The sequence below is a fragment of the Myotis daubentonii genome, chromosome 13 (genome assembly GCF_963259705.1).
Source record: "Myotis daubentonii chromosome 13, mMyoDau2.1, whole genome shotgun sequence".
NCBI classification, from domain to species: domain Eukaryota; kingdom Metazoa; phylum Chordata; class Mammalia; order Chiroptera; family Vespertilionidae; genus Myotis; species Myotis daubentonii.
In genome coordinates, this window is record NC_081852.1 from 55,712,502 (window position 1) to 55,735,134 (window position 22,633).

A 22,633-nucleotide genomic window follows, 5' to 3' on the forward strand; every position below is an offset into this window, starting at 1 on the left:
CATTCCCCGGCAGATTGCAGATTTTCCTCGAAGGCCTTCACTAGGCACAATAGTAGCGAACGTGGCTGTACATCACAGACAAAAGAAGTGTGGGCTGTAGGCTCCTCATAGGCTCCCCGAAGGCCCTAATCCTGGCAAAGCTCAGGAGACTTTAAGTTCTGACTTCATTTTTCTCCATGTCATACTCACCACCATTTCTAACCCTCATGTCAGTCCATTTATCTCCTCATTGTTCATGATGAATGTTTTCTTTGCTTTAAGTAGTTGCTTTCTTAGGCATTATTACCAAAATGTTTAAACTACAGGTGACCTTTTACAGTCTTTTTTCTCAGATCTTATTTATTTCTTCATTAGCTTACACTTCTACTTGAGTATAAAGTCATGTAACGTGCTTGTTAATGTTCCTGTCACACAGCTCAGAATTGTTCTGGATTGAGAACCTGTGGACAGTGCCTGGAACAGCCTGGGTGTGGCTGGTGCAATGATCCTAGTAACACAGGAAGAGGACACTGCATTGAAGGATCTTCGCGAGGACCCATGAAGCTCGTGGGAACGCACAGCAATGAGATGGTTCTTGACTCCAGTCTTTGTCCAAAAGAAAAGAACTATGAGTGGTCCTTTATCCAGTGTCCAGGTAAGAAACGTGTGATTGTAACAATTGCGGTTTTTCAGACAATTCAGTTTTTCAATCAAAGTGTGTTTTCAATTTCAAAACCAAGGATATTTTTTTTTCTTTCTTGTAATAAAGATTTAGAAAAAGAATAACAAGATGAGGCTCAAAATTCAGAGATAAAAAATATTTTCCCCTATATCCACTTCGTTGTATTGATGGTATTCTGTTTGGAATTGTTAAATAGGCTAACCAGATGCATTTCGAATAATTATTAGATTTGGTTTCATATCAATTTTTAAGAGGAAATAATATTGGCTTATGCCTGTTTTTTATCCTAGTATTATATCTTAGAATTCAAAGGTAACTCCTAGTATTCAGTCAAACTTCATGGTAAGAATAGGAATTTTTCTCTCTAATACCTATGATGGAGTCACCTGGCCTCATTTTGAAAGTTGCCTTTGGTATTCACTACCATTCATTTTTGAAGGTCAATAATTACTAGATTTTAGGATTTGTTTGTGTTTGTTTGTTTTTTAGTCCATATTTTTGTTGAGTGCCTACTATGTGCTAAGGAATATTTTAGATGCTAGAGATGCAACAAATAAGTTTAAAATCATTCATGGAGTCTGTATTCATGGAGCTTGTATTCTCATTGAAGTTACGCATACACATATGACGTTAGATGGTGATAGGTGCTATTAAATAAAGAAGGCCAGGAAGGGTGAATATGGCTAGCCATTTAAAATAGGGTGGTGAGAAAAGATCTTCCTGAGAGGGGATTTGTAATAAACACCTTAAGTAGAGGAGGGAGAGAATACTAGGAGTATTCGGGAAAGAGTGGTCTAGAAGAGGAATCAACCTGACACAAGGACCAGATAAGATAGTTATTAATGACTGTGGTGGTTTTAACTATATCCACAAACTCTTTGACACTCTTAACATAACACAGAAATCCACAGCTAATAAGCCAAGAAATTAGATAAAATGAAATAATATTTAATGTAAGAGAAGGCAGAACAAGAGAAAAAATGAAATATAGAAGAGATGGGACAAATAGTTAACTAATAGCAAAACAACAGTTTTAAGCTCAGTCATTTCAATAGTTATGCTAAATGTAAATAACCTAATCACCTCAATAAAAGGGCTCATGTTTTCATATCAGCTAAAAAAGCAAGACCCAACTATAGGCTGCCTATAAGAAATCCATTTAAAATATAAAGACACACTTATTTTAAAAGTAAAAGAATGGAAACAGTTATCCTATGAGAACATAAATCAAGAGAAAGGTGAATTGGCTATATGAATATCAGACAAATAGTTTCCAGAGCAAAAAAAAGTGTCCCTTTATAAAGATAAATGGGTAAATTAATAAAAAAGGCATAACATTTCTAAATATTTTCACCAATTAACAGACTTTCAAAACAGGTGAAGATTTAGTGGTGGATGATCAAGAATCCTCTTTTAATCTCCAGAGACATTATAGGTTACCACTTCCTACTTGGATTTGTGTGGCTGGTACTATACCTTTTATTTGTTTTTCTCTTACCCCTGTATTTTTTTGGGGGGAGAGGGGGTTTCTATTAATTTTCTATTGCAGCATTAAAAATTACCATAAATTTAGAGGCTTAAACAATACCCGTTTATAGTTCACAGTTCTGTATGTCTGAAGTTGGGGCCTGGCCTGGCTGGCTTCTCTGCTCCAAGTCTCAAAGGCTGAAACCAAGGTGTCGGGCAGGCCGAGTTTTGTTTGAAAGATCTGGAGAAAAATCTGCTTCCAGGGTCATCCATAGTGTTGGTGGAATTCAGTTCCTTTTGGTTTTAGGACTGAGGTGCCTGTTTTCCAGTTGGCTGTCAGCCAGTGGCCACTCAGATTCTAAGGAATGCTTACATTCTCTCACACATGGCACCCCCCAACCCCTTCATCGCCAACTTGCAATGTAGAGTCTCAAAATCTCAAATGGATCTCTCACACTTTTAATCTCCTTCTTCAAGTGGAGGCCAGCTCCTTATAAGGCTTCACCTGATTGGGCCATCCAGGATGATCTCCCTTTTAAAAACTCAGCTGGGCATGTAACATACCTAATCATAGAGTGACCATCCCATCACATGCACAGGTCCCTGCCACACTCAAGAGGGCACCATCTTGATTAAATAACTGGGTACTGTAACCTAGCTTCATTGACACATAAGCGTATCGTATCATACAACTTACCCATTTAAAGTCTATAACTCAGTGGTTTTTATTATATTCACGGAATTATGCAACTATCACTACAATAAATTTAAAAAGAGTGAAGGCAGGGGAGGGTGGGTGGGAAGCGATCAACCAATGAACTTGTATGCTTATATGCATAACCCTTGGACACAGACACTGGAGTGGTGAGGGCCTGGGAGGGGGGAGAGGTAGGGTGTGGGCTGAAGAGGTTAAATGGGGGGAAAAGGAGAATCTATGTAATACTTTTAACAATAAAGATTTAAAACAACAACAACATTTTTGCCATTCCCCAGTAGAAACCTGATACTTACTAACAGTCACTGCACGTTGAACCCCCTCTTATTCTTGTGAGCTGTAGGCAACCACTAATCTTTGTATCTCTATGGATTTGCCTATTCTGGATATTTTATGTAAATTGAATTATACAATTGTTGTCTTTTGGGACTGGCTTCTTTTCCTATGCATAATATTTTCAAGTTTTAGTCATGTAACAGCATGTCTCAGTACTTCACTTTTTTACCAAATAATATTCCATTATAAGAGTCTACCACACTTTGTTTATCTGTTCATCCCTTCATGGACATTAGGGTATTTCCATTTTTTGGCTTTTTGAGTAATGCTTCTATGAAGACATATTTTTATTACTTTGGGAATGGAATATCTGGGACAAATGCAGACCATGTTTAACCTTTTGAGGAACTGTCTGTTTCACAGTAGCTGCATTGTTTTATATTCCCAGCAGCAGTGAACAAAGGTTCCAGTTACTCCACATTTTTCCCAAACACTGGTTACTCACATATTTTGATTATAGTCATCCTGGCGGGTGTGAAGTGTTATCTCATTGTGGTTTTGATTTGCAATTTCTTGTTGGCTAGTGATGCTGAACATTTTTTAATGTATTTTTGGCCATTTGTATGTCTTTGGAGAAATTTCTATCAGATTCTTTGCCCATTGTTAAATTGGGGTATCTGTCTTTTTATAATTAAACTGTAAAAGTTCTTTATATATTCTGAATACAAGTCCTCTATCAAAAATTGATTTGCAAATATTTCCTCCTATTTTGTAGGTTATCTTTCCTTTTTTGTTTTTTTTCCTTTGTATTGAATTTATTGGGGTGACACTGGTTAACAAAATCATACAGGTTTCAGGTGCACAGTTCTACAACAAATCATCTGTACACTGTATTGTGCGTTCACCACCCCAAATCAAGTCTCCGTCATCACTATTTATCCCCCCCAATACCCCTCTCCATCTCTTCTCACTCCCCTCCCACTGGCATTCACCACACTGCTGTCTGTGTACCTGAGTTTTTTCTCTTTTGCTCACTTCCTGCCCACTCCCCACCCAACACAGCTATCAGCCTGTTCTCTATCTAGGAGACTGTTTCTGTTTTGCTTGGTTGTTAATTTTGTTCATTAGATTCCACATTTGAGTGAAATCATATTGTACTTGTCTTTTCTGACTGGCTTATTTCACTTAGCACAATGCTCTCCAGGCCTATCTATGCTGTTGCAAAGGCTAAGATTTCCTTCTTTTTTATGGCAGAATGGTATTCCATTGTGTAAATTTACCACAGCTTTTTTATCCACTCACCTACTGATGGGCACTTGGGCTGCTTCTAATTCTTGGCTGTTATAAATAATGTTGCATTAATTCTTTTGAAGGAGTGTTTTGGGTTTCTTCAGATAAATTCCCAGAAGTGGAGTTGCTGGGTCATAAGGCAGTTCCATTTTTAACTTTTGGAGGTAACTCCATTCTGCTCTCCATAGTGGCTGTACCAATCTGCATTCCCACCAGTAGTTCCCTTTTCTCCATAGCCTGTCTTTTCACTTAAAAAAAATTTAAGTCATTTCAGAAATTTGGAGAGGGAGAAAGAAATAGAAACATCGATGATGAGAGAGACTCATTGATCGGCTGCCCCCTACTGGTGATTGAGCCTGGAACCCAGGCACATGCCCTTGACTGGAATCGGACCTGGGACCCTTCAGTCCACAGGCCACCTCTCTATTCACTGAGCCACACCGTCTAGGGTGGTTTTCACTTTTTTGATAGTGTACTTTGAATCATAAAAGTTTTTGATTTTGATGATATCCCATCTATTTTTTTATTGTTTCTTGTGCTGTTGGTGATACTCCTTTGAAACCGTCCTATATAATAAAAGTGTAATATGCAAATCGACCGAATGGCGGAATGACCAGTGGGTGGGGGGCCGGGCTGGTGAGCAGGCGGCGCCAGGCCAGCCAAGGGGCATGAAAATGGGCAGAGGGAGGGAATGGCGATGGGGCGGGGGGTGGCGACCAGCAGCAGTGCAGGGGTGTTTGGGAGGGCTGGCACTGTCCCCTGATCGGCCCGTCCTTTCGCCTCCTGCAGAGGGTAGCCGAGCAGCAATGGTGGGGTGATAGGGGTGATGTTGTCCCCTGATCCCCTGTCCAGTCGCTTCCCACAGAGGGAGGCTGGGTGGCAGCAGCGGTGGGGTGATGGGGGTGGTGCCATCCCCTGATCGGCTGGCCCGGTCACCTCCCACAGAAGGAGGTCAGACTGCAGCTTAGGCCCGCTCCCTGTGCACGAAAATTCGTGCCCTGGGCCTCTAGTGCATAATATAAGATTCCAAAGATTTATGCCTATATTTTCTTTTAAGAGTTTAATAGTTTTAGCTCTGCATTTAGGTTTCTGACCAGTTTCAAGTTACTTTTTTTAAAAAAAGACTGTACCATGTTTTTATTTTATTTTATTGAGCTTAAAGAAGGGTGGGAGAAAGGAGAGAGAGAGAGAGAGAGAGAGAGAGAGAGAGAGAGAGAGAGAGAGAGAGAGAGAGAATTGAACCTGCAACCTGGGTGTGTGCCCTGACCGGGAATTGAACCATCACCACCTTTTGGTGTATGGGATGGCACTCCAACTAATTGAGTCATGCTAGCTAGGGTCAAGTTACTTCTTACATGTGTTGTGAGAAAGGAACTTAATTCTTTTGTCAGAGTGTCTAGGTATCCCAGCACCATTTGTTGAAAAGACTATTCTTTCCTTATTGAATTATTTTTCATTTTGCATATTTTAGTTTTCATCTTTAGAAATTGTATCTTAGTCATTTTATATTTTCCATTTCTTTCTTTCTCTGTATTCTTGAGTATATGGATAACTCCTAATAATTGTTTTAAAAATCCTCTGCTTATTCCATCCCTGTGCTATTTGTCTGTTTCTATTGATGTGTGTGTGTGTGTGTGTGTGTGTGTGTCTTTATTTACTGAATATGGATCAAAATTTCCAGCTCTGTTATTTTGTTTGGTATCCCGGACATTGTGATGTTTGCAGTTTATTATTAAATTTGTTTTATTTGCTTTGGTGTTGAACTGTTTTCTGGCATGCAGGTATATTACATGGGATCTGCTTGATCACTTCGAAAATTATTACGGTTTGTTAGGACTCGTGCACAGCAGCCCTGAGTCCAGTGGGAAATCGTCTCCACTAAGAGTGCCTCTTTACGGTCTCTGTTCAGTGCTCTTTGCATGATGAGGCCTCTCTGCCCTGACTAGTGGGAATGCAAACTGTTCCTCGTCCTGTGGGAGTTCTTTTCTGGTCGTTCCTTCTCCAGCTTCATGGAGTTTCACATTCTGCTCAGTTATTCGGCCAGAGATTCAGTCCCCCCTGCAGATTGCTGTGTACATCTCTCTCCGGTTGCATTTTGGTCCACAAATTCTGGCCACCATGCCCTCTCTGAACTTTGACCTATGTTTCCTCAACTAAATGAGATCTCTGGCCTTGGTTTGGGTTTCCCTCCCTGAGCTGCACACTCTACTCTGCTTCCAGGTAGCAAGCAGGACAGTCACATTTGTTTCCCTTTTCTCAGGCATGCCATTCCTGAGCTGCCTGTGATATTTGCAAGTAGTTGCTTCATACGTTTCCTTGTTGTTTACCGTTAGAGGTCAATTACGTGAGCGATTAATCCTACATGGGCAGAAGGGGGAACTCTTCTATCAGTATGGTGGTGTTGTTTTTTTACAATTAATCTCTTGTAAACAGCCAGTAGGTCTTGATTATTTTTGTTTTGTTTTTTTAAAAATCTAATTTGACAGTCTCTGTCCTTTATCAGAGTGTTAGTCAATTAAGATTTAATATAATATTGGTATTATTGAGTTTAATTCATACCATTAAGGTATTGATTTAAAATTTTTTCTTTATTTTTCTCTTTGTTATTTGTTCTTCCTTTTGCCTTTTTTTTTTTTAGATGAATTGAGTGTTTTTTTAAGTCCATTTTTTATCACTTTCATTGGATTTTTAGCTATACCTCTTTTGTGTTTTTTTTAGTGACTGCTGTAGTGATTGTAATAGTCACCTTTATCTTATCACAGTCTACCTTGAATCAGTATTATACTACTTCATGTATAAGGTAAGAATATTACAATAGTGTAATTCCATTTGCTTTTTTCCTGTCCTTTGTGTAATTATTGACATATATTTTACTTCTACATATTAACCATACAATACATTATTATTTTTGCTTTAAACAGTTTTCTTATAAAGAAATGATAAAAGTATTTTTATTTACTTGACCATTTCCTGTGATCTTCATTTTTTAATAGAGATCTAAATTTCCTTTTGCTATAATATTTCTTTAGCTTGATGAACTTTAACTTAAATACTGTGTTTTTCAATTGTGGCATCAGATTATAATAGCTTTCATAGATATGAAAAATGTTTTTATTGTGTATATATGTCTTCATATATGAAGGATATTTTTTACTGGAAATAGCATCACAAGTTGACAGGTATATTTTTTCAGTGCTTTGATGATGTAATTTCCTTTTCTTCCAGCTTCCTCCATTTCTCTTAAGAATTTCTCTATCAGTTTGTTGTTTATCTTTTAACATCAATATATCTTTTTCCTCCCTTTGACATTTTTAAGGAGTTTTTTATTTTTTTTCTTAGTTTTTGGATGCCAGTAATTTCAATATGATGTACCTAACTGTCAGTTTTGTTTTTTATTGAGATTGTGAATTGTGTGGCTTATTTACTCGGTGCCTTCATGTTTTTCATCATTTTTGTAACTTTTCTGCCATTCACTCATTAGATATTGCATTTGTCCTATTGTGTCACCTGGTTCTCCATTTCTAGGAGATCTCTAATGTGAGGCTTTTTCACTATGTCCTTAATTTTTTTTTACTGACTCCCCTATATTTTATTTCCTGGAAGCTCCTTTGCTCTATATTTCAACTCACTAATTCTCTTTTTAGATGTTTCCAGTTTCCTCTTAAATTTGTTTTAGTTCTTTATTGCTATTAACATAGCACCCAAACGCACTGTGTTAAAGCAGTTTTATTCATGATTCTATACCATCTATTTTTGCTGATTTCTGCTAGGCAGTTCTTTCTCCTGGTTTTTCTCACGTGGCTACAGTTATCTGGCAGTTTGATTGGTTTTGGCGGTCCCAGATGCTTCACGCACATATGCAGTGGTGACGCTGACTGGTTGAACTAGGGTTCTCAGCTGCAAATTCCTGTTCTACGATGTGCTTGACCTTTCATCCTCCAATAGTATAGGCACGACTTCACTGCATGGGATTCTTAGACTAGAATTGCAGGCAGAGAGCAGAATATGTCTGCTTCTTGAGATCTAAGCCAGAGTTCCTACCCCATCACTTCCTTCTGTTGCTCTGAGAAAATCTTGATGCCAGACCATGTTCAGAGGGTGGGGAAATCAGACTTTTTTTTTTTTTTTAATGAATGTTGTACATACAGAGATGGCAAACATTTGTGCAAATTATTTTCAGCTCATCTAATTAGTTTTATTTGCTTGTTTGTTCAATGACATAACTTATATATAATATATATGTTCAGTGACATAACTTTCATATACACACACACACACACACACACACACACACATATATATATATATGAAAGGCTAAGCGACCGTCTGACCATCTGACGGTTAGCTATGATGTGCAATGACCACCAGGGGGCCGATGCTCAATGCAGGAGCTGACAAGCTGCGGTGACTTGGCAGCAGTAGTTCTTGGGTGATGCACCCCGGGACCAGACAGGAGGGAGCCCGATTCCGGGGTGCGTCAACCGAGAACCACCTTCTCGCAATCTGGGACCCCTCGGTGGATATTGGAGAGCCAGTTTTGGCCTGATACCCACTGGCCAGGCCAAGGGACCCCACCTACTGTAGAGACCCCGCTCATTCCGCATATGCCCTTCGATGTGGCCTGCTGGGTAGGGGCCATGGGAGGTTGGCTCCAGGGCATGTCTGGCCCATCTCTCCCAGTCCCACCCCGCTGGCCAACTTCTAATTAATTTTCTTTCAGTGTGCACGAATCCATGCACCGGAGCACTAGTATGTCATAAAATCCACCATTTTGATGTAAAGAATTCAGCAGTTTTTAATATAATCAGTAGGTGTGCAATTATCATCATCATATAGTTCCAGAACATTTTAATATCCCCCAAACAAAACCCATCCCCTTTAACAGCCACTACTTTCCCCCTAAGAACCACTAATTAGCTTTTTTTCTTTGTGTATTTGTCTGTTTTGGACATTTCATGTAAATGAAATCTTGTATTTTCTTTGGTGTCTGGTTTCTTTCATTTAACACCTATTTTTAACACATTGTTTGCAGGTAGTTTTTATTGTGCGCTAACAGGTGGCGCGGGCCATTTTTGCTAATTTTTTGCGCAAATGGCAACGTTCAGTAAAATTACGATAACTTTAGTTTACGTATTTATACGTTACCCGCATTGTACTGCTAATCTATAAAAAACGTATTAATACGTGTCCCGCGCTCTACTACACTGGTAGAATGTATAAATACGTAAAATGTGTAAACACGTTTCCCGCATACAATGTGTTAAGGTTCATCAGTATTACAGCATATATCAGTCCTTTACTTATGTCTATGGTTGAATAATATTCAGTTACCTAACACATGTCCGTATGTGTTGGGGTCCAACCCCAGCAGGTCCAGGGGTCCCCAAAGGTGTGGACGGAGTTGGCAAAGAAGGAATGACACGGAGGCAGCCTTTGGGTGATCATAATAGCCAGGTTCCTCTAGCCAGGTTCTGGTCTGGATCTCCAGCGAAGTTCTGGTTAGGATCTCCAGCCAGGTTCTTTGTCCATGTTCTCTTGCTAGGTTCTCCAGGTTCTCCAGCCAGGTTCTGTTCAGGTTCTCCAGCCAGGTTCAGTCACCAGGTTCTAGTCAGGTTCTCTTGCCATGTTCTATCCAGGTTCTGTAGCCAGGTTCTGTCTCTAGGTTCTTCAGCCAGGTTCTCTCGCTAGGTTCTGTCTCTAGGTTCTGTGGCCAGTTTCTGTCCAGGATCTTTTGCCATGTTCTCTCGCTAGGTTCTGTCTCTAGGTTCTGTGGCCATTTTCTGTGTCTAGGTTCTGTGTCCTGTTGTCTTGTTACATCTGTATTTATACCAGTTGATTCCAATCCTATCAATCTCTATTCCAAAGGTTAGGGCGTTTCTTATCTCCATTCCAGGGAGTAAAGATTATGTAGCTTAAGCATGATTGTTCGTAGTTAAAGTGATTAATTATCCACCTGGCACTTAGTTAAGGGGTTTTATTCCCTCCCTAACTTCAGGGGAAAATCCCTACCTGGGGAAACAACCTTTCTCGGAGAGGTGACCTTGGTTAAAACACATATTGTTTAGAAGGTGAGCAAACATATTAAAAACAGCAAGGATGGACCGGCTCCCGGCACGTATGTTCATCAGTTGATAGGTCCTTGGCTTATTTCCACTTTTCTTGCTGTTGTGAATGATGCCACTATGAGCATTTTAAATAAGTTTTATGTGGACATGTTTTATTTGTTTATTTTTGGCATCTACCTAGGAGTGGAAATTTAGGTCATATGATAATCTACATTTAACGCTTTGGGGAATTGCCAGGAGGTGTTCCAGACTTTTGCACCATTTAACCTCCCCAGCAGAAGTGTATGCATGTTCTAGTTATTCTGTCCTCACCAACACTGGTTAATGTCCATCATTTTGATTATTACCCTCCTAGCAGGTGTGAAGTGGTAACTTGTGCTTTTGAATTTCCTTTCGCTTATGATTAATGATGCCTTTTTCATGTACTTATTAGTTATTCATAGATCTTCTTTGGGAAATGACTATTAGAACCCTTTGTTCATTCAAACATTTTTTAAATTGAAGAATATTGTTATTTATATATTATAGATATGATCTTAAATATTTTCCCCTGTACTATGACTTGTCTCTTCAATTTTTGATGGTGTCCTTTGAGGCACAAAGTTTTTATTTATTTACTAGAGGCCCCATGCATGACATTCATGCACTGGAGTGGGTATGGGTTCCGCAGCCCAGCCTGCACCCTCTCATAGTCCGGGACCTCAGGAAGTGGGCCTAAGCTGGCAGGCGGACATCCCCCGAGGGGTCCTTAATGCTGCTGTGGAGGCGAGAAAGGCTCCCGTCACCACTGCTCGCTCTCCAGCTGTGAGCTAAGCTTCTGGCTGAGTGGCACTCCCCCTGTGGGAGCACACTGACCACCAGGGGGCAGCTCCTGCATTGAGCGTCAGCCCCCTGGTGGTCAGTGCGTGTCATAGTGACGGGATGTTCTCTCATTCGGTCAATTTGCATATTAGCCTTTTATTATATAGGATTTTGATGTCCAGTATATCTATATTTTTTTTCTGTAGATTGCTTATGCTTTTGGTGTCATATCTAAGAAACTGCTACCTAATCCAAAGTAATGAAGATTTACATCTTTATTTTCTTGTAACTTTTTTTTTATAATTTTAGCTCTTACTTTAGGTCTTTGACCCATATTTAGTTTATTGTTACAAATGGTGTTATTATATGGATTCAAATTCATTCTTTTGCATGTGGATATCAAGTTACTCTAGTACCATTTACTGAAAATACTGTTAATGTTCCCCATTTAATGGTCTTGGCACCCTTGTTGAAAGTCAGTTGACCATAGATCCATGGGGTTATTTCTGGACCTAATTCCGTTTCAGTGATCTGTATGTCTGTGCATATGCCAATATCACACTGTTTTGATTACTGTATCTTTGGAGTATGTTTCAAAATGGAGACATGTCAGTCTTTTAGTTTTGTTCTTCTTTTTCAAGATTGTTTTGACTAGTTTGGGTCCTTTGTAATTTAATATGAATTTTAGGCTCTGCTTTTCTCTTCCTATAAAAAATGACTGTTGGAATTTGATAAATATTGCATTAAATTTATAGATCAATTGGAATGAATTGGTATCTTAATACTATTAAATCTTCTAATCCATGAATACAAAATACCTTTACATTAATTTATTTCAACAATGTTTTGTAGTTTTCAACATACAAATCTTACATTTCTTCAGCTAAATATTTCTAAGTATTTCATTCTTCCCGATGCTATTGTAAAAGAAATTGTTTTCTTAATTTCTTAATTTGGATTGTGTGCCAGAGATTGTCTCCTGGGTCCTGCTTTCTCCTTTTCCTTTGCTACTGTATTAATTACAAGCTATGGCAATGACCGTTTTTTTCTTTTTTTTTTTTCTTTTTTCTTTCTGGAAATTTATCTTGCAGTTAGGTCTAAAACATACCAGCTTTCTGTGTGGTATATTCACTACATAATCATTGGACATCCTTGTATCTCACTTCCCAGCAGCTGTATGGAGGCATACAAGTAATTATGCTTCTTGGTTGGCGCATGCCCCAGATCTGCCTTTAGAACATCTCCCTTTTGGGAAGGGACAGTGAATGCATTATACTAGGGGTCCTATTTCAATTTCCAGAGGGATCACAGGTTCCTACTTTCTGGGTTTTTTTGTGTGTAGTTCTTACCGTACCCAGATATTTGTTGTTTCTGGCAAGTTATCTTATTATTTCAGTGGGAATCTGTGAGGATGAGATGCAGTTGCTACACTTAACCCTCTTATTCAGTAGTTAAAGCATTTGTTTTTGTGATGAAAAAATGTGGCCAGGAGTTTCATAAAATACCTAAAGCAACCCATCTCTTACTTTGATTTTTCTCAGGCAATGCTTTGCACATAGTGAGCACTCAGTAAGTTTCATTTTTACATGAGTGAATTGGCCTTATTGGTTTCACTTAAAATTTTCTAGGAAACAATACTTTAAACTTTCAAGCACAATGTTAAAAAAATTAAAGTTAACATTATTGTTACTGATTATAAAATTAATATGAATGTATTTTAGAAAATTGATGGTGCAGAATATTTACTAAACTAAGATAACCATCATTAACTTTTCCATAGGCATATTTATATCTTTAAAAACAAAATTATGATCATTTTAAACATAATGTTTTATATCTTATTTTACTTAATTTGTCATGAACATTTTCCTTTGTTATTAAACTTCCTCTTGTTTTATAATATGATATATGATAAAAGTTGAACACTACAACTTTTCTTAATTTCATTAAAAGGATGATGAAGATTATTTAACATTGCCATGATGACTCCATGTCATTTCAGTGCTATGTAACAAAAGAGTTATGCCTCTGAAAAATTTTGTAAGATATAGGTATTTGGTTTTTACTCTTTATGTGGGTGTATTTCTTCACTCTGTGTTCACTGATGTTGATGACCTTATGCTAGTCTCTTGGGATTTCCCTCTCATTTCCCAATTTTCCACATAGAAGTATGGTGTTTAATGTCTGGTCTTTTGAGTCATACATCTGATTATGTATTTCTTTCTGCCATTGATTAGCTGTGTGATTGGGGTAGTTGCTTAACCACCCAGGCTTTCTTATCTTAGAAATGGTCCTAGAAATAATACCTTCTACATAGAATTGTTGTGAGGATTAAAGGTATAATTCATGTATATCAGCTAGTATGCTATATGACAATGAGATGGTATTTATAATATTTCAAAATTGATGCAGTATGTAAACTGACCAATCAGAATACATGCCTTTTGTGAAACAGTTGAAATCACCTGAACATTGGCTTTCCTGCCTCAAGTGAGAGAGAGTTCAGTTAAATGCTGTCTCAGTTGTAATCATGATTAAAATGATTATGAAGGTGACAATGCGGATGATGTTTTGACAGTTACCAAACTAAGTCAGTCAGCATTACGCTCCAAATAGTCACTAAAGGTGTGAGGTTTCATATATTAACTTTATCTCTCCTCTGAAATGGTTGGATTCTATTACAATATTAATGTGAAAATATAATAAATCTCATATTATGAAAATAAAAAAACTCATCCTTTACATCTGATTCTGTTAGTTCACATTCACATAGATTTTCAATTAGGCCTTGAACCTTTTCTTGACCAAAGAAGCTAAAAATGTATGCAAATTAATTTAAAAGTATTATTTTTGCTAATCTTCCATATATATGTACTTGAAGTAAGAACCTATTACCAAACAGTTTTCTATATTAATTGATTCTTTGTTATTATGTGTAAATATAATTAAGGTGAATTTTAACACTTTTAATCAAAGCTGTATTATTTAGACTTTTGTTTATGTAACTTAATAGACAATATTCACAATCTTTTGGGAATATGTTTAAAAGTATTCCCTGCTTAGCTATAACTTTTATGTTTCAATTTATCTCTAACTCGCACATTTTACAGAGTATAAGGCAACATTTCTAAATAGAATTTATTGTATAATTGTTCTGCATTGACATTTTGAGCCACATATGTTATACATTAAAACAACTTGGGAAATGTTTGTTGGACTTTGCTGACAATCAGATTTTTAAAATAAATTCTTTGTCTTGATATAATACTTGGTATTGTTATATAGATATATATATGTTTACTCTTTTCTTTAGCTTGCCAGTGTAATGGACATAGCACTTGCATCAATAATAATGTATGTGAGCAGTGTAAAAATCTGACCACAGGAAAGCAGTGTCAAGACTGCATGCCAGGTTATTATGGAGATCCTACCAATGGAGGACAGTGTACAGGTAATTAGTTTTTATTTTACTTCTCTGTGTGTGTGTGTGTGTGTGTTTACTAGAGAAAAGAAAGTTGAGATACACGCCTGTTGTGGAAAATATATTTTTAAAAAAGGAAATTTTTCCATCGTGTCAATATTTTTGCAAAGTAATATATAAAAATTCTGTGATATACTTTAAAAATTTAACTTTTGTTATTTCAAAATGAATCCCTGTTATGCTCTGGTTTCTCTTCAGACCGCATAAATCTTTCGCCTTTTACAAAATGAATCCCTGTTCATTATACGATATTTATCAAATACAGATAAGTTAAAAGTGACCTATAACCTCCCTATTCAAAAGTAATCACTGCTGACAGTCTGTTTTATAATAGTAACTTACCACTTTGACTTGAGCAATAAAATAATTAAGAGTTTGTGTATGCCTTATATCAGGTAAGATTGGTGGGGTGTTTTTGGACATGGTGATAGTATGACATAATGTGAATGAGAACATGTTTGGAATCAATCCTGGGATGAAATCCCACTCTACCACTATTTAAATGTATGACGGCTCATTAACGCAACCCCTCAGTGCCTCCTTGTCCTCATATGTGAAGGGAGATGATAATACTTCATTGGATTGTTGTAAAGATCAAATGAGATCATAGGTAATAGAGGCCCATGTAATAGGAACTGAAGCACATTAGGAGAACATTTAAGGATGAGCTGTTACCTTCACATTTTCACTCACTCAGTTCTACTTTTCTCTATTTTCCTCTATCCTGCTGCTTCTTTTCTTCTACATTTAACAGAAGTTTTGGTCTTCCCTTAAAATTTTTCCTGTTATGTTGTGATTTTTTGGTAATCCTTTTATCTCTAGGTTGATCTTTGTCCCTTAGATTATATATCTACCTTTTCTAAATGGAGATTGCCTATATAGTTCCCACAGAAAGGTCTCAGTTGCTGGCTAAGAAATAATGAAGAATCTATAAGGAAAGATTTGGGCCTTATCGTGGTCTAGATACAATTTTTAACACTACCCTCCTATTAAAACTACCTGGACATCTTTTAACAAGTATGGATGTCTGGGTCATTCCCTAAAAGAATGGAATCAGTATCTGGGTTGGGGTTGTAGGGTGATTCTTGGGCATTGGCTCTTTTTAAGGGCTTCTCGAATGACTAATTGCACTCAGGGTTAAGAAGCATGGGGCATGATGGGCTCATCCTTCCAGTCAATAAAATCGCTCAGACTATAGCATATTAAGAATATCTGTCCATAGCAGACTGTTACAGACACGTTTAATGCCTTAATAAACACACTAGGCTGTGACACAGATATTCTCTGAGACTAGAGGCTAGTAAAAAGGAAGACTAACTTCCCTTTCTCTCTACTAGGATGGGGGATTTTTTTCTTATTAAACTCTTCTCACATATTGCAGATTGTTCATAGAAGCAGAAAATTTATAAGCAAATGAATTTGAGCATTTTCTAATATAAAAGTAAGAAGTTTAATTCTTGCAAACTGGGAGCATTGACCTGAATAATCTAGAGATGTAGATAAATGAAAATCACTTGACGTGGAAATCTTGGTTTTATTAGTTATTTTGACAAGACAAAATTAAAAGTTTGCATTTTCTGTGCACACATTATCATCCTGTGTGTCAGAGAAAAGCCAACCTGAGGTTTTATATATTCCAGAGAGAGGCCATTAAATGAACAATTACATAATTACACACAGATATTTAGAATATGGCATAACCATGAAGTTTACCCTTTTGGCAAAGATTCTGCTCAGAATAGCATTCTTATAGAAATTTAATCATATTAAGAAACCAATAAAACCTTTTTAAATCATGCAGAACTGCTTGATTAAAAAAAAACTCCATTGACTAGCTGCACTGATATTTTTTTAAAAAAATTCAAATTCTTTATTGTTTAAAGTATTACATAAGTCTCTTTTCCCCCCCATTGGCCTCTCCCCCGCCACTCCCACCTCCCAGCACATGCCCTCATCCCCCTACTGTCTGTGTCCATTTGTTTTGCTTATATGCATGCATACAAATAAGTCCTTTGGTTGATCTCTTGTCCTCCCCTCACCCTCCCCTGACTTTCCTCTGAGGTTTGACAGTCTGTTCAATGCTTCTGTGTCTCTGGATCTATTTTTGTTCATTACATTTCACAAATGAGTGAGATCATGTGATATTTGTCTTTCTCTGACTGGCTTATTTTGCTTAGCATAATGCTCTCCAGGTCCATCCATGCTGTTGCGAATGGTAAGAGTTCTTTCTTTTTTACAGGAGCATAGTATTCCATTGTGTAGTTGCACCACTGCTTTTTAATCCACTCATCTGCTGATGGACACTTAGGCTGTTTCCAAATCCTAGCTATTGTAAACTGTGCTGCTATGAACATAGGGGTGCATCTATCCTTTCTGATTGGTGTTTCTGATTTCTTGGGATATATTGCTAGAAGTGGGATTACTGGGTCAAATGGGAGTTCCATTTTTAATTTTTGAGGAAACTCCATACTGTTTTCCACAGTGGCTGCACCAGTCTGCATTCCCACCAGGAGTGCATGAGGGTTCCTTTTTCTCCGCATCCTCATCAGCACTTGTCGTTTGTGGATTTGTTGATGATAGCCATTCTGACAGGTGTGAAGTGCTACCTCATTATCGTTTTGAATTGACTCTCTCGCTCTGATATTTTTAGCCAGGTTGTCCTCCCTCTGTTCTTGTTCTTGAAATCCTTTATTTTCCTTGGTGAAGTCCTCCTGTCAGATGCTCAGTCGCCCTAGGTTTTCTGTACTTGACCTTTTCAAGTTCTTTGATCCTTGGGGTTCTCACAGAAGGAATGATGAGGACAAGAAGAACTGAGCCTATGCGAACGTTGACACTGACACTGGGTCAGGTATTTCAGGATGACCTTTGCTTATGGCCATTCAAAGATGCAGATGTGACTTTTCCTACTAGATGCCTTTTAAAGGAACTGCTAGAGACACAGTCCTGGAACCTTTGGGGGCTGGGAGACATTGCCATGGCTGAGCTTAGCCCAGCCGTGGGCAAACTACGGCCTGCGGGTCGGATCCGGCCCGTTCGGCTGTTCTATCCGACCCGCGGAGCCGAAAGAGCAGAGGGTTCTCTTGCTCTCCCCTCCGCTCCTTCACCAGCAGCAGTGTTAACATGTATTAGTTCACACAAACACGCCATCCATGCTTTTGTTCCGGCCTTCCGGTCCAGTTTAAGAACCCATTGTGGCCCTCGAGTCAAAAAGTTTGCCCACCTCTGGCTTAGCCTCTTGCTGACCCATTCCCTTCCTCAAATCCCCCTCCCTGTTTTTGATTGGCACAGACTTCTACCTCCCATCCCAACTTAAAGTCAACTTTGACTTCAACTTTTAACAGTGTTCAATAACCCTTATATCATTTTTTCCCTGTTTATTGTTTAGTTTTGGTTATAAATTGATATTGCAACTTTATATTATAGGGGAACAGAAATACCGTGTGACCACACAATGGCACACCCGTGTATGTCTCGGCTGTAAAATTGTCATATAAAATTCACCAAGCAAAGGGCCACTGCATGACGATTTCATAGGTGCTTATTCAGCATAAAAAGATAACCCCACATGCTGACAACAACAGAACAATTTCAACACTGTCATGAAGCATAAATTTTAAACAATTGAATTTAAAATACTTTTGTGCCATTTTAGCCTGAAGTGCAGCACCACAAGGGAGTTCTCTCAAAATGAGCTCACATTAAGAGGTCTTTTAACACAATTTTTTTTTTGTCTCAGAAATTATTAAAGCTCCCATATGATGATAATTCTTTCAGAAAACTCTGTATTAACTACTTCCAGTACTGCCTTAAAGGATAAATAAAAGGGTCGTCCAAGTTTTAAAGTATTAATGTACATGATGTTTTTAGTGAAGTTCTGAATACAGGGCAATATTTTTTTTTCTTTATTGATTAAGGTATTACATATGTGTCCTTATTGCCCCATTGCCCCCCACCCCCCTCCCATGCCCTCACCCCCCTGTTGTCTGTGTCCATTGGTTAGGCCCATATGCATGTATATAAGTCCTTTGGTTGATCTCTCCCCCTTCCCCCCACCCTCCCCTACCTTCCCTCTGAGGTTTGACGGTCTGACCAATGCTTCTCTGTCTCTGGATCTGTTTATGTTCATCAGTTTATGTTGTTCATTATATTCCACAAATGAGTGAGATCATGTGATATTTATCTTTCTCTGACTGGCTTATTTCACTTAGCATAATGCTCTCCAATTACAAGGCAGTATTAATATGAAACTCTGCAAGTTAACATGAAGAGAGATCATGGCACATTCTTTCACTGCTTATGAAGTTGCATGCATGTATATCTCCATGTCCATGTCCTGCGATTGCTTGATGATCGTTTTTTTCCTTCCTTGCATTTCTATACCTTGTCATTCATTTCTGGCATTCTCACACGTTGTGTTTCCACAGTTAATTCTACAATTCTAAAGGAAAAATTATGCTGATTTATTTAAATATTCATAATGAAGAAAAATTCACTTTTATGTAGAAATTTCTTCTAGAAAAAGAAAACAGGTTCTTAAAAATCTACCTAATACGAACTTATTTTTCTGTGTGTAGGGGCATGTGTATTTATATTAATTGTAGATTTTTTAAAATAAATAATCCGAAACAATTAGCAAGAAACTTAGTGTTCACTTTATTTTATTTTATTTTTTAAAATATATTTTATTGAGTTTTTACAGAGAGGGAGGGAGAGGGATAGAGAGTTAGAAACATTGATGAGAGAGAAACATCGATCAGCCGCCTCCCGCACACCTCCTACTGGGGATGTGCCCGCAACCAAGGTACATGCCCTTGACCAGAATCGAACCTGGGACCCTTCAGTTCGCAGGTCGACGCTCTATCCACTGAGCCAAACCGGTCAGGGCAATACTTTATACTTTAATCAAAGCCAATGATTCGGCTTATTTTTATATTTGGATGTGAATCAGGATAAGACCACATTACTTCATTTTTGTCAATAGGATGGCTCAACTGCCCAGCAGCACAGTATTTCTCATTAAAGGATTTTAAAGGGGTAATGACGTGGTCACCAGAGAAAGAATATGTCTCTGGGCGGCAGGATGACTTGGAGCCTAGAAATACCAGCAGTGGAGAGGTCAGATATGTGATAGCATTGGTGTCAGTGAGAGAACATGGGTGGCAGTATTTGAATGCTGCTGTCATGATGAAAAGGAGGGGACATGTAGAAACTAGAACCTTCCAATTCTTTGGATATTGGGCACAATTAAGTGTGAGGTGTGTGTCCTAAATGACTGGAACACTGCTCTTGAACAAGAAATTCAAAGTAAGGAAATGAAATAAGTTCATATGAACCAAATCCACTGTGTTGAACTCTTACATAACTATGTTATGTTTCAATTAGTTATGGAAAGCTAAAATGGGGAATGATCTCAGAAGTGTGAAAGGATGATATTGGGGGCAAGTAAATAGACATGCTTTTTTATACAACATATAACTATATTTTTATTGTTGCAGGAAGAATAGTGGACATAATACATTATTAAGTGCTGGATATGTGTTAGGTATTTTAAAATACATTCCCTCATTTGATTATCACATTAATCCTGGGGGCCGGTGTCATTAGTTCCTTTTGCAGATGAAGTGACTAAGCCAAGAGAAGTTACAAATGCATTTCCCAATGCACATCTCTAGGGATTACGGATGCACATTTTGAAGCCAGTCTGCTTGACTCCAAAGCTCTTGTGCTATTTGAGACCCATTTCACTGAGTAGATATCCCAAGTAGAAGTGGAAAGAAGCCCAAAGAAGAATGAGAAAAATACTCAGATCCATATATCCCACGGACTTGAGTTTCACAAAAATTTTAAATAAGTGACTTTACTTCCCTTTACTTAAAAATAACTTCTATAGTACCCCCTCCTTTTTGGATGGCAAGGAAAAATCCATGGTATGAAAATAAGGTAATGAAACCTCCCCTGAAATGTGATGCACATTTGTGATGGAGAATATTGATTTTGGTTTTGACTTTGCAGCTTGTACATGCAGCGGCCATGCAAACATCTGCCACATGCACACAGGAAAATGTTTCTGCACAACCAAAGGGATCAAAGGTGATCAGTGCCAACTGTAAGTAAAAATGATTGTTTGGAACTTTTGTGGGTTGAGTTTGTGCTGAAGAACTAATTTTTGTAGGTTTTCCCCTTTTTAAGTTTAGTGTTGTGCTAGTTAAGTAACCAGTATTATTGTAAGCTATGTTTACTTGGGTTCTATCAATTCTAATAAAAAGTTAAGCCTTTTAAAATGACAGTTTTGTGGAGGCTTTAAAACAGAGTCCATAGACTGTGTTTGTATTTTGTATTTCTCTAAAAAGAAGAAACATTCTTATTTTTTTCTGGAAAACTCATGTTATATGTAAAATCTGCATTGCCATCTTTATAATTGTCCTTTGTATCTCATTAAGTAATTAAAATCCAATGTTTTTATGCCTTTCTTTTGAATCTTTTATTATTAATCCTGATATTTGTAATCCTTTAAACCTTTCAAGTGGTTTCTTATACTCATCTTTTCCCCTCTATGTCAGTAGACAGAAACTTTTGTTGTTACTGTACTCCCAGTAGTTTTATGAATGGTTATTGTGCTTTTATAATGTGTTTTCTCAAGATTTATTCCCCTCCCCCAGATAACTTTAAGAAGCAATTGTTTCATGTTAACTGAATGTTTTCCCTTTTTATCCTTATTCATCTACTCATATATTAAAAGTGTTTTTATAGTTTTGAATTGTATATATGCAAATACTTGTTTATATTAGATATAAATGTACTATATTTGACACAAACCATAAATGCCAACTATAATATAGTTATAAAACATTAATAAAAGATTTTCCAAAACTATGACTATATAAAATATTATATCCAAAGAAGTCTAACCAAAGAAAATAATTATTTTTTTTTATTGAGAAGAAATATATTTTTAGCTGTAGAATTATCCTAAACATTTCAAGTTAGACGATTATGTCTTTGACTAGTTACTGAGGTATCATAGGTTTTCAAATTCTGAGAAGATGAGCAGAACCAATTTTATTTCTTCTCCATCATCTCTAAGCTTAAAAATGAGGCCAGAGCATAAGATTGTAGGGGAGTTCTTAGTAAGGAAGGTGATTTTGGTCTCATTACCAGTGGGATGAAATCAGAGTCCTGTGCTCTAGGAAAGAAGGGTGCCTCAGGCACTTCACAGCTGCCTGTTATAAGCAGAGCCCACATCAGGGGCATGTGGCCTCTGCATTTGCACAGGGCTTCATGCTCCCAAGGGCATCATGCTTGCTTTAATGTTCTGTTGCCATATTGAACTCTTTTTGTTTTAAATATATTTTTATTAATTTCAGAGAGGCAAGGAGAAGAGGGAGAGAGAGAATCATGGATTGACTGCCTCCTGCACACCTTCTATTAGGGATTGAGTCTGCAACCAGGGCATGTTCCCTCACTGGGAATCTAACCTGTGACCTCCTGGTTCATAGATTGACACTCAACCACAGAGCCATGCTGGCCAGGCCATATTGAAATTCTGAATAAATTTTTAATAAGAGTCCTGCATTTTCATTTTACACTACTCTTTGATTTCCTCTCAGCCCCCTCTGCCATGAATTATGTAACAGGTCCTGATCATAAGCAACAAGTGTTCTTTTTTTGTTCTGAGATCCCATCATGAAGATGAGCACTGACATTTTCAATTTGTACTGCACTTCTGCATCAATGATGTAACCATCCACAATAATTATTATCTCTGATGCGATGTAGCACTTTAATAACATTATTTTTTCTCCAGATGAGAGAGCAGCATTTTAATTCATTGAACTTATGGGTTTCTAAGTTTAGATATACGGAGTTACAGGGTTTGG

General features: G+C 37.7%; 1 protein-coding gene across 3 annotated transcripts in view; it reads left to right on the plus strand.

Annotated features, from left to right (window-relative positions):
• Nucleotides 1-22,633, plus strand: part of ATRNL1 (attractin like 1) — a 464,000-nt gene that overhangs the window by 112,362 nt on the left and 329,005 nt on the right. For all 3 annotated transcript variants that reach the window (XM_059661523.1, XM_059661521.1, XM_059661522.1), the window contains exons 18-20: nt 416-634; nt 14,589-14,726; nt 20,769-20,862. In XM_059661523.1, the coding sequence (XP_059517506.1) occupies nt 416-634; nt 14,589-14,726; nt 20,769-20,862 (451 nt within the window). The remainder of the gene's footprint in view (nt 1-415; nt 635-14,588; nt 14,727-20,768; nt 20,863-22,633) is intronic.